Consider the following 15,358-nt stretch of genomic DNA (forward strand, 5'->3'; position numbering starts at 1 on the left):
TGGTCAAGCGCTTCCCTATCTAGAATAAAAAAAAAGACGTGTTTCACTCGGGGACTGCCGCGGTAAAGCTATTGCATGCTATGCCTTCAAGCCACACCTCCGCGCCCGTCGGAGTGGAGAGCGTGAGGTTTTTTTCGTTACGGAATTTCTGGATTCGGTCCCCGCGCTCAAGGCCTGCGATAGAATCTATGCAATAGCTTAAAAGAATAGTAATGAGAATCATACCTCTCTCTGCTTCACACCACCGCCACAAGTCTTAGAGCACTTGGACCAGTCCCCCGAGTGCCACCTCACGGGACAGTCGAGCACGTTGCAGTACTGCCGGTCCGGCGGGGGCGGCTGGGGGCACATGCTGTTTGGTACCACCACTGTGTTCGTACCTCCGCGTGTTACCTGCGGGATAATTGATAAGATCAACTTTATGGTTATCTGTAAGTGACTGTTATTGAAGTCTATACTTATAAAGCTGAAGAGTTTGTTTGAACGCGCTAATCTCAGGAATAACTGGTCCGATTTGAAAATTATTTCGGTGTTAGATAGCCCAATTATCGAGGGAGGCTGTAGGCTATATATCATCGGGCTAAGACCAACAGGAGCGGAAGCACGCGGGTTAAACAGCGGGGCGCAGCTAGTAGATTACATAGATACTAGCGGTCCGCCCCGGCTTCGCCCGTGGTACATATGAAAAATAAATGTTGGCCGATTCTCAGACTTACCCGATATGCACAGAAAATTTCATGAGAATCGGTCCACCCGTTTCGGAGGAGTATGCAGACTAACATTGTGACACGAGAATTTTATATATAAGATTAAGATGTTAATAAGCTCAAATGTAAAGTAAAATCTTGGACAAAAGTAGCAGAAAATTTGTAGGAAATCGTTATTAATTGATTTATAAATGTTTCCTTAGTATCCGGTACCTGGTTTATAGTAACTTTTATTTCATGTTTAAGTTATAATTTATCTACATCACAAGTTTCAATTAAACAAGTTCATATTCAATAGATTTGAATTTTGAAATGAAAGAGCTTATAAATAACAGTAGACTAAAAATATATGCAGTTAAGTCTATAATATTCTCGTACTGTTTCAATTCAAATTTCTATTCAATAAAAATAAATGAATAAAATATCTAAATACAGATTTGTAAAGATTCGAAATAGCTCGGCAATATAAACTAAATTTGATCTTTATTCCGAAAATGTTAAGTTTCATAATATATCTTGCTATAGTATACTTCATTGATAAATGTTGGTATAGAATTTCTAGGTCAGCATTTATAAATCAAGTTAGCTTTGGAATAGAATTTCAATTCCAAGTTGTCGAAATGTGGTACACGTTGGAATGATCACATTTCTACAAATTCAATTTATTTTTGTATTTTCTTTGTATTAAATAACAGATTTGGAATATGTTTCTTTTATGCATTTGCTTTCATATGCATTTCTTTTCTTTTTGAATAATTATAAACATTGAAAAGTCTATTAATATTATCGTTATAAGTAGGGCAATGGTTTTTTATTCTCTTCAGTAAAAGCAAGTTTTTAAATCGTTGGTAAATTATATTAAAATATTGTACGATTAATTTCAATCTTGCGTTTATAATTTTGAGTAAAGAACGATAGATAATTAAAAGGCTGGCATACATTTTCATTAAAATTTGTTAGAACCATGGTGCATAAGAGCCTATTTTTTCTATAATTTTACTTAAAGTCTATCAAAACAAACCTCATGTATGCACGTGACTTCTCTTGTTTGTATTCCAATACCACAGGACTTTGTGCATTGCGAGAATTCAGTGTAGTTCCATCTGTTGAATAAAATTTATGGATTATTTTATGTTTTAAATCTTCTTAGCTCTTAATAGGGCACGGGATCATTGTTTTTTACGAGAGAGATTCTAGGTGCAATTACTACCACGGAGAATAATACAAAAAAGGGTTTTCTTACGAAAATGGTGTTTTCTAAATTGTTTTGCAAATTAAATTAAGCGTATTTATGTAAAGAAATGGGTGATAAAAGTCAACGTTTTAAAAAAAATTTGTTGTTATATTCCAGCAGTGAATATTTTTAGAAAGCGAACGAATGTAAAGGTGAAAAATAAAAACTCCGTAGACGAGGTTCTAATTTCGCTCCACGCGTAATTAATGCAATATTTCGCACGGCAAAATTTTAAAGGAATGAGAATTATAACAGTGCTGCCAACATACTGGTGTTATTCAGTGTTATTTGAACGCAGCGTAATGTGGCATGAACGTGTTAAAGTATTTTTAGTCTCTCGCTTTTAGCGTTGATAATAAAAACAAAGTATGCACTCCTCTGTACTGAGCGGTGTTGATATAAAAGGAAATTCCTTTATGGCTTGTTGCTCAAAGGTTTTTTGGTTTGGTTGTTACGTGTGTTTTTAGTTTGTTGCTGTTCACAAATTTATTTTATATAGTAGCTTTACGGCCGCGTCTTCGCTCACTTTTTCTAAAACCTAACAAATTATAAGTATACTAAAGCCTTCCGCGAGAACCACGCCATCCATTGGTGAAAACAAAATGAATGCGATGATGCGATGCGGTATTTTTTTGAGTTTATTATGAACAAACACACATACAGACACGGCGGACAACTTTGTTTTATAAAATGAACTAGGTAATTTCTAATTTAAAAAGAAGAACGTCTCAAATATCTTTGTCAAGAAAATAATTTAATTTTTCGACAAGTTACAAGGTTGAGTTGAAATATTTAAGATAAATCGAATATAACAGCCGGATATTAAACATCCGAAGGAAATAATATGCGGCGGGGTGAAATTATATTTTCTTTTTACGATACAACATAAAAGCACAGATAATATAATACAGATAATACATAAAAGGGAAGACTTTCGGCTTTAATAACGTCGGTTGATGGAACCTTGTTGTCTATAAAGTTTTAAATTGATATTTAATTTATTATGAAACTAATTATTCCGTTTTTGTTCTTGAATTTTGGTTTTAATTTGTCTGTATATTGATGAGTTTATTACAGTGGTTGTGAGTTTCAGATTAGCCTAGAAATTTGTCTTTGGATACAGTATTAACCGACTGAAATAAAGGGGGAGATTCTATGTGCATCTGTTTGTATTTTTGAAGTGAAACTTTTTACGGCTTAAAATTTCAAGGTCGCATCATGGCGATACCGTCACGTCATGATGTAAGGCGACGATTTTGGTACCTTTGAATCTTGCCAAAAAAGTTTCACTTCTGACTTCTTTTACATTAATGTGACGCGTGCGAACATTTCTTTGAATTTCAATAAATTATTTCAAGAAATTTTCCAATTTATTCATAAGTAGATATTTATTGAAGTGCTTTATAAGTAATTGGAATATTAAAGAGCAATATTTAATATTGTAAGTCACTATATTTAATTAATTTAATGGAGTGGTATTTTCCATTTCTATTGGATACTTTTCTTTTAATAGTGTGTTTAATCGTAATTGAATTTTGTCTTTAAAGGTAAATTAATGTTTTTAAGTTCAGTCGAATGTATTTGGCAGCACCGCTTATATACACTTTCAGCCGTACAAATAAAAACTTGCTTATTCAAACCTTATGCAATGCATAGATATGATAAGAATAAATAAAGAATAAGGATGTCATAATTTCTTACAAATAAATTTGGAATAACATCGATGTAACTATGTTCACGCTATGCAATAGGCGCGAAGCGGCAACGTCGCAATTCATTCACAAAATTATGAAAAACATTGAAATTGTCTACGGTTAAGCCTTGGTGCTGTCATTCGCTGACGCTCGTTTGACTTCGTCGAATTTGTTGTGAAGTTTCATCATACGATGTTCTGTTTATTTATTTTTTAAATATTTATTGGAAATAATTTAAATATATCATTAAATATGCAAGCAAATGATAGATAACGCTATCCAATATCTGGAGAACAGAAGATAAACCCACCTTGAGATAGAGAGTTGCCAAATAACTGGTACTCAAAACATACAACTCCAGGCGGCAGGCTTAGAAGATTTATATTTTCAACGAAAGTGTATATTATTGTGATAAGTTTAGAAATAAGTTTTATGTATGTATGGTTTGGCGCATGTTGTAAATAAATAAATCATTATAAATATCAAAAGGGTTTTTCATAATTTCGTATATTTTGACATTTCATACAAAATTTTCCATTTCAATAGGTACGTAATGAAATTATTAATTTGCTCAACTTTTTCTACTTCTCGTATTACTCTTATTGCTATTATCTCAAATTTAGATTGAAAATTGCTTCTAAAACTTATACAGCCGTACAAATAAACGAGTTATAACATTTTATGCAAAGAATAAACTAAGAACAAGGAAAAATCATACAAATAAACACGAAATAAATGTAACCTAGTATAACTTCGTAATAAGTATTCATACTAATGCTATTCCGTCCTTATTACGGCTACCACCCTAGTATAAGTCTGACATAACCGAGTTATAACATATCTTTTAATACATTGTGCTGTGTTTTACAAGTTTTAGAAGCAATTTTCAATCTAAATTTGAGATAATAGCAATGAGAGTAATACGAGAAGTAGAAAAAGTTGAGCAAATTAATAATTTCATTACGTACCTATTGAAATGGAAAATTTTGTATGAAATGTCAAAATATACGAAATTATGAAAAACCCTTTTGATATTTATAATGATTTATTTATTTACAACATGCGCCAAACCATACATACATAAAACTTATTTCTAAACTTATCACAATAATATACACTTTATTTCGTTGAAAATATAAATCTTCTAAGCCTGGAGTTGTATGTTTTGAGTACCAGTTATTTGGCAACTCTCTATCTCAAGGTGGGTTTATCTTCTGTTCTCCGGATATTGGATAGGATTCTCTTTCATTTGCTTGCATATTTAATGATATATTTAAATTATTTCCAATAAATATTTAAAAAATAAATAAACAGAACATCGTATGATGAAACTTCACAACAAATTCGACGAAGTCAAACGAGCGTCAGCAAAATGACAGCACCAAGGCTTAACCGTAGACAATTTCAATGTTTTTCATAATTTTGTGAATGAATTGCGACGTTGCCGCTTTGCGCCTATTGCATAGCGTGAGCATAGTTACATCGACGTTATTCCATATTTATTTGTAAGAAATTATGACATCCTTATTCTTTATTTATTCTTATCATATCTATGCATTGCATAAGGTTTGAATAAGCAAGTTTTTATTTGTACGGCTGGTAAAACACAGCACAATGTACTAAAAGATATGTTACAACTCGGTTATGTCAGACTTATACTAGGGTGGTAGCCGTAATAAGGACGGAATAGCATTAGTATGAATACTTATTACGAAGTTATACTAGGTTACATTTATTTCGTGTTTATTTGTATGATTTTTCCTTATTCTTAGTTTATTCTTTGCACAAAATGTTATAACTCGTTTATTTGTACGGCTGTTTAAGTTTTCCAAACGTAGTGTTATAAGTAAAATCTAGTGTATTTATCAATCATCCAGGTGATGTATGTGTCACAGCCAATTAGTTAATTCAGCCGTTTAATTAAAAGCCTAGGCTTTTTATTAAAATTTTTATTAAATTACTTTAAAATTTACAAGATACAGTTAGATATAGTCAAGGTAGTTAATTAAACGCGGTTTAATCTATAGCCTAGACTTTCAATGAAACGGCTGATGTGAACTAACCTGGGAGGACAGGGATGGTCGTTGCATGTTCTGACTCTGTTCTCTGGTTTAGTGAGTGGATCGCACATGTAGGGTGACGCGTTCTTACCGTCTTCGTCTCTAACACATTGGATTATTAGTTCCTGTAACAAATGGTTATGTTAGATTATCCTGCTTCCTACTGTTATATTATAAATGCGAAAGTATGTGAGTATGGATGTATGTGTGTATGTTTGTTACTCTTAAACGCAAATACTAAGGTTGGGTCGCCTAAGATCAGATGTGACATAAGATCGGATGCATGGAATAACTTGCAAACTAGGTAATATTCTCTACTACTGCCAACACTACTAGATCCGCCATTTTGTTCTGCCCCTCTCTTCACTTTGCGGCCGGCCAGGCAAACTTCTTTGTCAAATTTTTTGAGGAATTTCCTGACCCAATCATTGATGCTCAATGTATGGACGTAAGTCCAGATGTTTTCCTAATGTGAACTTTATTATTAAACGCATAGAAGTGAAGATACTACATAGTCCGATCTTCGGCCGAACTGTTATTTTCTTCACTATGGTAAGTCGAAAAAAGTCTACTTTTTAGGCTTTTAATTTGCTTAGATAGATAGCATCTACGCAAACCAAAAAATTAGGGGTTAAACAATATTTTTTTGTCATCAATTTACAGTTGACCGCAACAGAAAAACGACATCGAATCATGAGAAATAAAATAAAAAATGCAGTACGTATAAAATTTTCGGCAAATGCGTCCGATCTAAGCCGACCCAACTATACTGAACCGACTACAATGAAATAAGTTAAATAAGTTAATTATTACAAAACAAGCGTTAACTAAAAGTCAGTAGAACTAAGTACAAGTGCGTAAGATTCATCAGTGAGTCCAATCTTTCAAGACATCCATTTTAAATTAATGAAACTACCCTTTAAAGTTTAAGGCAATAAAAAATAAAAACCTTGAGTCGCCACTTATAAAGAGATATAAATAGATCTCATTGTCTACCAGTCGTATGTAAAATAGCGTTTTAAAGGTAAATTCACCTCCAGGATTGACATTTACGTATCGCAGTTGAATATTTTATCTGTGCCCGTCGAAGCAAAGACATATTGATTTCCTTGTGGATTTCCTGATGTTGGTAATTTGACCTTTTTACTAGTTACAAATGTAAAAAGGTCGAATTACGTGTTAAGGGGATGTGAACGTTTAATCACTTTAAATGTTTTTTTTAACAAGTCGATTGAATTAGGAATTATAATTAAAAACGGCATAAAACATATTTCGATTGTTAGTTCTCAAGATAAAAAAATAAATAGATACCTAGGTATTTATCGACAATACGATAAATATTATAATTTATAAACTTAATATATAGCTATGTAATTTAAAATACATAAAGATTTCAATCTATTGAATATAGCTCACAATATAATGCTCCCTGTAAATCAGAAGCTCATATTATTCCCGTAACAATTTGATCGTCCAAATTAAATAATTAACAACAAATTTTAATAACTGAATGAATGAATTATCTGGTATATTCATTTATGTTTTTATTTATTTATAACTAGCAGTCCGCCCCAGCTTCGCCCGTGGTAGGTACATATTTACGTTTTCTCTACGTAATAACCATCCTCGTACTTCAAGGAATATAATAAAAAAAAAATTAACAAAATCGGTTCAGCCGTTCTCAAGTTATGCGCTTACCAACACATTTTGGGATTCATTTTTATATTATAAGATGTTATTGTTGAGTCTTCCTTTCTTTCTTTCAAACGCAAGAATTTTTCAAGAATAAGCCAATAAATACCTGAACACCACTTAAACAAGACGCGCTGCAGCTTGTGTATCCCTTCTCCTTCCAGGAATAGGATTTCCCGGGCGAACCCGGCGCCACTCTGATGTTACTCGATGTACCAAATATTAGAGACCTGTTGGAAAGACATATCTAATTATGTATAATGAACAGTCATTACTTTAGAAATAAGGTTTTTAACGGATTTTTAGCGCGATTTATTCTTTATATTATTATCTCACAAATCCATGCCATTACATATTTTATGTTATTTTATACTTTGTTTTTTTTTTTAGATATACAGAATAAAAATAGTAAGTTGTAATGATAAGATCTGCCATATTGGCTATTTTTCAAAATGATAAGATATTTATAATAAATAATCATTAATCATTATACGATATGTCTAGAAGCTATTTATATTTTAAAACTCTGGTATTAAAAACGAGAAATACTAATAATAAATGCACGCATATATAAGTTACTATTCTAACCTCAGAATATAAGCGTTATAAATATAACGATACTATAATTGAAAAACAAAAGAAGTAGGAATGTATAGATAATTAGATTTAAGCCGTATTATGTGTTATCGCTATAAAGTCGATATCGAATTTACCGCAATCTTATCTTAAAACGCATGACAGAATTAGTTTATGTTTAGCTCCAGATTCGACGTGAAAATGTCGCTCGACGTAAATATAAGTGAACCAGATGAATTCAACTGCATGGAACTGCATAGTGCTATCAAAAATGTTGCTGATGCCATGGATGTTAAGGAATTCAGTTATCATGTGGATTACTTGAATGGCAGTGGTTATATAGCTAATGTGTTTCGAGTAATTATAACAGAAAATGGCAGTGATAAGCGTGTCAGTGTTATAGTGAAAACACTTGTTAACACGGCGAGGAAGGAATTGTTTCGTGAATTACATAACCGAGAAGTGGAAGCGTATATTAATGTGATAGAAACGTTTAGAGAATTGCAAAAGGATATAATCGATGCGAAACGGCTTGTATTACCCGTTTGTATTTATTCCAGTACAGAAAAAGGGAATGAAGTTCTTATATTTGAAGATTTACTAGTGTCAGGATATGAAGTGAATGATACATTGGATAAAAACAATAAACTAGAATATTCACATGTTGAATTAATATTTTCTAATTTAGCTAAATTCCACGCTTTGTCACATGTTTTTGAGAAAAACAGGAGCGAGTTGTATAATGATATAACAAAGAACTTCCATGATTTACTATTTCAAGATAGCTTCTTAAACAAAAGCAAACTTAGAAATTATTTTCCCGAGTCTTTTGACATTTCTCTTAACGTTATTAATGATTTGGATGTTAAGAAGAAATTAGAAACAATTAAACCAAAGCTGTTACCGCTCTTCCGTATGTATGTTGAGCCAAGGAAAATGAACGTATTTTGCCATGGAGATTTTTGGATAAATAACATACTGTTTAAACGAAAGGTTCGTTAAATTTTAATATTCTAATTTTTCGTAAAACAAGCCAGCTGGAACTGCTAAACACTTATGTTAACGTGTACTATTGAAGAATTTTTGTCTTCTCTATATATTTTTGACTCTATATTGGTAAAATTATACAGTAATACATTGCACTAAACAGTGATTGTAACTAAAAATTGCCTCTAAAAAGACTTAAAAGTTAGCGACTCTCTTTTTAAGTTTGTAAAAACCTGTAGCTAATAGACAAGATGCAGCCTTCCGTTTAAAGTTCACATAGGTTTTTACTTTTGGAACTTTGTTTAGTCTGGATAAACCAGTGAAAATTTAGAGTAAAATTTACACTTGCTTGAATTTACTTTATTGAATGAATTTTTTGTTCCAGGGCGAGACAACCGAACTATGCTTTTTGGATTTCCAAACAATGAGATTTACCAATCCAGTCACCGATTTAATTTACTTCATATACTTATGTACAGATGCCCAATTCAGATCTGAATATTTTGATAAACTCATCGATGTTTACTATGACAGTTTTGAATCTTTCTTATCTCTCTATAATATAGAGGCGAATCTTATATATACAAGAGAAGAATTAGTTAAAGATGTAGAAGAAACAATGGTATTAGGTTTATTAATTGCATTAGTTGAATTGAGAGTCGTAGCCGTTCCCCAGGAAGGTGTTGCAAAGGAAAGTCAAACTGACTCAGATCAAGATCTCTCGAAGATAACGCAAGAAGATAATATCATGTTTATAGCAAGAATTAACGATGTTGTCACTGAATCTATAGGGAATGGTGTTCTTGATAAGCTTTTGAATGTAGCAGCAGCGATAGAATGAATAAAATATATTGGTCTGGAATTTATTTTATTTAAATTTATGAAATATCTAGTTAGTAAGACTAGTAGAAGACTAGTAAGACTAGATAGAAAGTTTAGATAATTCATGCTGCTTACTCTATTTGATAGAGTAAGCAGCATGAATTATCTAAACTTTTTAGTTACAATACCAACTGATAACTGACTGTTCTATTGATTAGTACAAAAAACTCTATTTGATAGAGAGATCTTGATCTGAGTCAAACTGACTCAGATCAAGATCTCTCGAAGATAACGCAAGAAGATAATATCATGTTTATAGCAAGAATTAACGATGTTGTCACTGAATCTATAGGGAATGGTGTTCTTGATAAGCTTTTGAATGTAGCAGCAGCGATAGAATGAATAAAATATATTGGTCTGGAATTTATTTTATTTAAATTTATGAAATATCTAGTTAGTAAGACTAGTAGAAGACTAGTAAGACTAGATAGAAAGTTTAGATAATTCATGCTGCTTACTCTATCAAATAGAGTAAGCAGCATGAATTATCTAAACTTTTTAGTTACAATACCAACTGATAACTGACTGTTCTATTGATTAGTACAAAAAAATGATATTTTATTATACTATATCCTGTTTACGAAACAATTCATATTATTCAATTACACAATTTATTGCAATTATAAACAGTGTAAATCTATCCTTCTCCTTTTCTGGTAATGAAATGATACAAATCTATGTCTGGTTCACAATTATGAAAAAAAATGTATATCTTATCATATTAGTACCTGTCTCCTCCATAAGACGGTGCACTGGAATCACCGAACGAAGTTCCATACGCCATCGAACAAGGCTCCATCACACATCTTTGAGTTTCTTCAGTGGGTTTAGGTCCCATGCACTTACTATCTGGTAGTTTAGCTATCGTTCTACTGAATTCTAGAAAGATCTTGCAATGCACTTCCTTTTTCCTCCAACCTTCACCGCATGTGACGCTACAAGGCCCCCAATCGTCATCTTTGATGTAGCTATAATGATACAGTTTGTTAGGAACGTGAATATTCTCTTGAAATGGATTGGTTGAAACATCAAGCTTGTATGAATAAAATTTTTGTTTTGCTACTGTAATAAAACGGGGCGTGATATGTAAGTACTCGTTTATGTTGATTTAAAATGACTAACATCTACTTCCATCTCTTTTATATCTTCGATGACTTAAATATCATTTGTTACTTGTATTAAAACGAATTATTTTTAGTTTCAAACTTGATGTTTAAAATATATTTAGTAAAAATACTATTGAATCGAAATGTTAGCTATTATCATTCACACGTTAACGCATGCAAGGTGTTGGGATTAACATACGTTTACAAATCTACCAATCAGATTTGGCTGGCATATGTAGAAGTATGTGCACCGATGTATGTCTGTATGTATAAACAATTGAACCTGCAAAACTTGAAATGTTAAGAGAAAAAATATCTAATCTAATCAAACATTGTGAAGAAAACTTTTCGTAAAACTTAGCCGTGTCAGTGTCGGTGCCAAATGTTTAGTATCTCGGAGTATTGGAAAAGTGTTTCGAAGCTAAAACAAAAAAAAGATAAACTTTAAGATGGTGTAGTATGTGCAAGGAATTACAAACTTTATTGTGCAGTGCATAGAGTAGAATAAAAGGAAAATCGTACAGTTGAAAGCAATGGTCCGTGATAGAATGAAGGGTCCTTGTAAAAATCGAAGATTAAGTACACGCGAAACTGACCAGTATAACAGAGGGAATAAAACGGAATTAGGTCGAGTTTTCTGTGTTAAGTGTTTTGGATTGTTAGTTACATTTCGTAGAACAATATATTAGATTGGATCTGATATTCTTAATAAAAATGTGAATTATTTCAGTTCAGAAATCGATTTTAACAAGCATATACTTTTCGTGGTTAATGTTGAAATCGATTAATGAAGCAGTTAAGCTAATATTAAAAGAAATCTAACAGCCATTGGAGTCGTGTAAAATGAGAGGGGGTAATGTCATTCCTTGTAAAAATGTGATGTAGTTCTGAATCGAAAAGTGAAATCGTCAAATACTGGAGCTGAAGGTACAATACCTTACATACAACCAGCCACACGCAAAGAATATTTTGAAATTGCTGAAAACAATAACAAAATACTCTAAGCTATCGCAGAAACACTGACAAACACTTCATAGGATTTAAAACATGCCATTTTGCTGTGATATTATTGTAATTGAAGGAATTTTGAGCGACCAAATTTTCTGTTCCAATTCCGTTCTGTTTTGACTACGTTATTATATTTACTACATGAATGTCTTTGGACGGAAACAAAACATTTCATTTTGGTTCAGTAGGTATGTACTTATTAAATTATATTTATAGACTCACTAGCGGTCCGCCCCGGCTTCGCCCGTGGTACATATGAAAAATAGATGTTGGCCGATTCTCAGACTTACCCGATATGCACAGAAAATTTCATGAGAATCGGTCCACCCGTTTCGGAGGAGTATGCAGACTAACATTGTGACACGAGAATTTTATATATAAGATAATAATATTAAGATGTTAATAGTAAAATTTATTTTATGCTAGAAAGTCCGCGGTTTCACTTAAAAACTACAGGGATAAAAGTAGCATAAAACAATCTACAATCTCTTTGCCTTTCAGCCAAATCAGCTCAGCAGTTGTTAGTGTGAAACAGCAACAAACTATGAACCATCTTTTAATTAAAATTGAATTCTGCGAAATACAGAAATCGGTTCATATTGCTTCATATTATATTGAAAAATACTTTTGTAACATTTCCCGAAAGAAGGAATTTTAATAAAATTTCATTAAGAGAGTCAAGACAAAACGCAAATATCTTCCTTTTAGCATCTCATCAAAATAGCATGTTATAGTCTGTCCACTATAAGAATTGCTTTTTGACAGCTCGACGGGTGATATCAGAAGTGATGTTCAAAAGATTATCGATTGTTGTACCATTTCAATTATAAATTCAAAATATTATCATAAATCGAATCAGGTACGTAAAAAATAATTACAACGTAAACGTACTAATAAGATATGTAATAATAAGACCACATATCTATGCATTGTATGTTAAAACTAAACTAAACTAATATTTTATTATTTATTGGTTTCTATCTTACAATTTGGTTGTCTTTACGTTTAAATTATATAACATAATAGAAGAGTTTTTCTGTATCGGATATATTTTATAGAGTATTTCTATCGATTATTTTAATCTATCGACCCATCATTGAATAATTCTGTGTAGGCATCACTAAGTTTTTTTTTTTTTTTTTTTTTTATGTTAGGATTAGGCAAGCATTTGACCATCGCTTCGCCTGATGGAAAGCGACAAGCGTGGTCTAGGATGGAGCATGTTTGCCTAATAAGTGTCTATTCACATTTCTCTTGAATAAATCCAGATTGTAGTTTCTGGGAAAAACGGAAGCCGGAAGATTGTTCCACTCCTTACTAGTACGCATAAGAAAAGAAGAAGCGAATCGCTTAGTGCGTATGGGTGGGATGTCGATGACATAAGGGTGGAGACCGGCCCGGCGTCGAGTCCCTCGATGATAAAAAGGAGAAGCTGGCAACAGGTTATGCAGTTCTTCAGCACATTCGCCGTGAAAGATTCTGTAAAAAACCGCCAAACTGGCTACGTTCCGACGATGTTCCAGACTATGCAGTTTGCATGTGGTTAAGGATTCATTTGCAATGAGTCTAATCGCTCGTTTTTCGATGGAGTCCAAAGCGTTGAGTTGATATTTAGCTGCACCTGCCCAAAGATGAGAGCAGTACTCCACACCGGAGCGAACCTGGGCTTTGTAAAGGTTTAAGAGCTGTTCCGGTGTGAAGAACTCCCTCACCTTAGAAAGTATTCCGAGCTTCTTAGCTGCAACTTGTACTTTGGACTCAATGAAGCTCTTGAAATTCAGGCTAGAAGAGAGTGTTAGGCCTAGAAGCTCCAGCTCATTGGATAAATTTAAGGACACATCCTGAAAACTGGGTGTTAGACCGAAACCAGTGCGCTTAGCTGTAAACAGACAAGCCTGTGTTTTTGAAGAGTTGAACCCGACTAAATTAGCTTCACCCCATTTAGAGACCGCTTTTAAAGTAAGATTCAACCGCTCAACCATAGCCTCTCTTTGCTCCACCAACACTTTATTGCCTGTCTGCGCTCCGGACGTATAACTGTCTACAACTGTGCTGTCATCCGCATACGCGTATATATTAGGACCTAACAAGTCGTTTATGTGAAGCAAAAACAAAGTTGCAGACAGAACCGACCCTTGTGGAACACCGGCGTTTAGTGGTAATTGATCCGACGAACAACCATCGATCACCACCCGAATAGAACGCTCATCCAAAAAGTCAGATATCCATTTGCACAGACCTGGACAAATCCCAAATGCTGGAAGCTTGTTGATAAGACCGCTGTGCCAGACCCTGTCAAATGCTTTGGAGATGTCGAGAGAAACCGCAACCGCTTCCCCAAGCTTCTCAACAGCAGATCCAAACATGTGGGTAAGGTGAACAAGAAGGTCCCCAGTAGACCTATGACGACGAAATCCGTATTGATGATCGCTGAGGAGATCGTTACCTTCCAGGTACCTCAGAAGCCTGTTATTTAGAATACGCTCCATTACCTTACACATTATGGAGGTGACAGAGATCGGCCGGTAGTTTCCCGGGTCACTGCGACTTCCTTTTTTCGGGATTGGTTGGACATTGGCTATTTTCCAAGACATAGGAACTTTACCAGTTTCGTACGATAGGCGGTACAGTCGTGTTAAGATCGGTGATAATTCAGGAGCACAATTCTTAAGCACCAGAGCAGGAATACCGTCTGGTCCACTTGCCTTATTCACATCTAGACTCCGGAGACATTTAATGACCTCTTTTTGAGTGATACGGAATTCAGGCATGCTTAAACCACAGTGAGGTAGAGAAGGAGGTACCTTATTGCCATCGTCCAGACGCGAATTGTTTGCAAAGAGATTTGCGAAGAGATCAGCTTTTTCTCTCGCACTATGGGCAAGTGCACCGTCAGGTTTTAAAAGTGGTGGTAGAGATGTTTTGCAGAAATTGGCTTCTACCGCTTTTGCTAGGGACCAAAAGGCTTTAGACCCAGAGGGGTAGGAAATAAGCTTGTCCCCAATTTGACTGATTCTATTAAGGCGAGTCCTTTTGAGCGTTAGTTTGAAGGACTTAGCGGCTTTGTTGAAGTTTCTCTTTTTTGTTGATATATCAGGATCTTTGCGTGCTCTAGCATCGGCCCAGGCTCGATATGCTTGGTGTTTAAGATATTCAGCTCGTCTACAATCGGCATTATACCATGGCTGTTCTTTGCCACCGGAAGATACGTCTGAGAATGGAATAAAATATTCCATAGCCTGCCGTATAACGTCTTCAATAGCACTAGCACAGTTCGTCGGATCATTAGATGAGAAACATATTCGCCGCCAAGGGTAAGAAGCGAAAAAATGACGCATTTCGTCCCAATCTGCTAAGGAATAACGCCAGATACGCCTAGTTTTCACAGTACTGGGTTCCGGTGGGGAATAGG

General features: G+C 34.0%; 2 protein-coding genes across 2 annotated transcripts in view; one reads left to right on the top strand and one right to left on the bottom strand.

The window, feature by feature from the left end:
- The window catches only part of LOC149478278 (protein madd-4-like), a 273,451-nt gene that overhangs the window by 17,026 nt on the left and 241,067 nt on the right, over positions 1-15,358 (bottom strand). Inside the window, exons 15-19 of the mRNA XM_089709471.1 lie at positions 10,561-10,800; positions 7,497-7,617; positions 5,699-5,820; positions 1,729-1,810; positions 226-393 (exon numbers count right to left, since the gene is read on the bottom strand). Of these exons, the coding sequence (XP_089565597.1) occupies positions 226-393; positions 1,729-1,810; positions 5,699-5,820; positions 7,497-7,617; positions 10,561-10,800 (733 nt within the window). The remainder of the gene's footprint in view (positions 1-225; positions 394-1,728; positions 1,811-5,698; positions 5,821-7,496; positions 7,618-10,560; positions 10,801-15,358) is intronic.
- Positions 8,126-9,797, top strand: LOC149478279 (uncharacterized). Its single transcript, XM_089709527.1, has 2 exons — positions 8,126-8,956; positions 9,336-9,797. The coding sequence occupies exons 1-2, from the start codon at positions 8,138-8,140 to the stop codon at positions 9,789-9,791; spliced, it is 1,275 nt and encodes a 424-aa protein (XP_089565653.1). The 5' UTR covers positions 8,126-8,137; the 3' UTR covers positions 9,792-9,797.

The sequence above is a fragment of the Colias philodice genome, chromosome 22 (genome assembly GCF_061535455.1).
Source record: "Colias philodice isolate Cphi_HAF_F1 chromosome 22, ilColPhil1 Martin Lab GWU primary, whole genome shotgun sequence".
NCBI classification, from domain to species: Eukaryota; Metazoa; Arthropoda; class Insecta; order Lepidoptera; family Pieridae; genus Colias; species Colias philodice.

Coding starts and splice junctions, on each gene's coding strand:
- LOC149478279 (XM_089709527.1), top strand. CDS start 8,138: ATGTTTAGCTCCAGATTCGACGTGAAAATGTCGCTCGACGTAAATATA. Junction 8,957..9,335: donor ACATACTGTTTAAACGAAAG/GTTCGTTAAATT, acceptor TTTTTGTTCCAG/GGCGAGACAACCGAACTATG.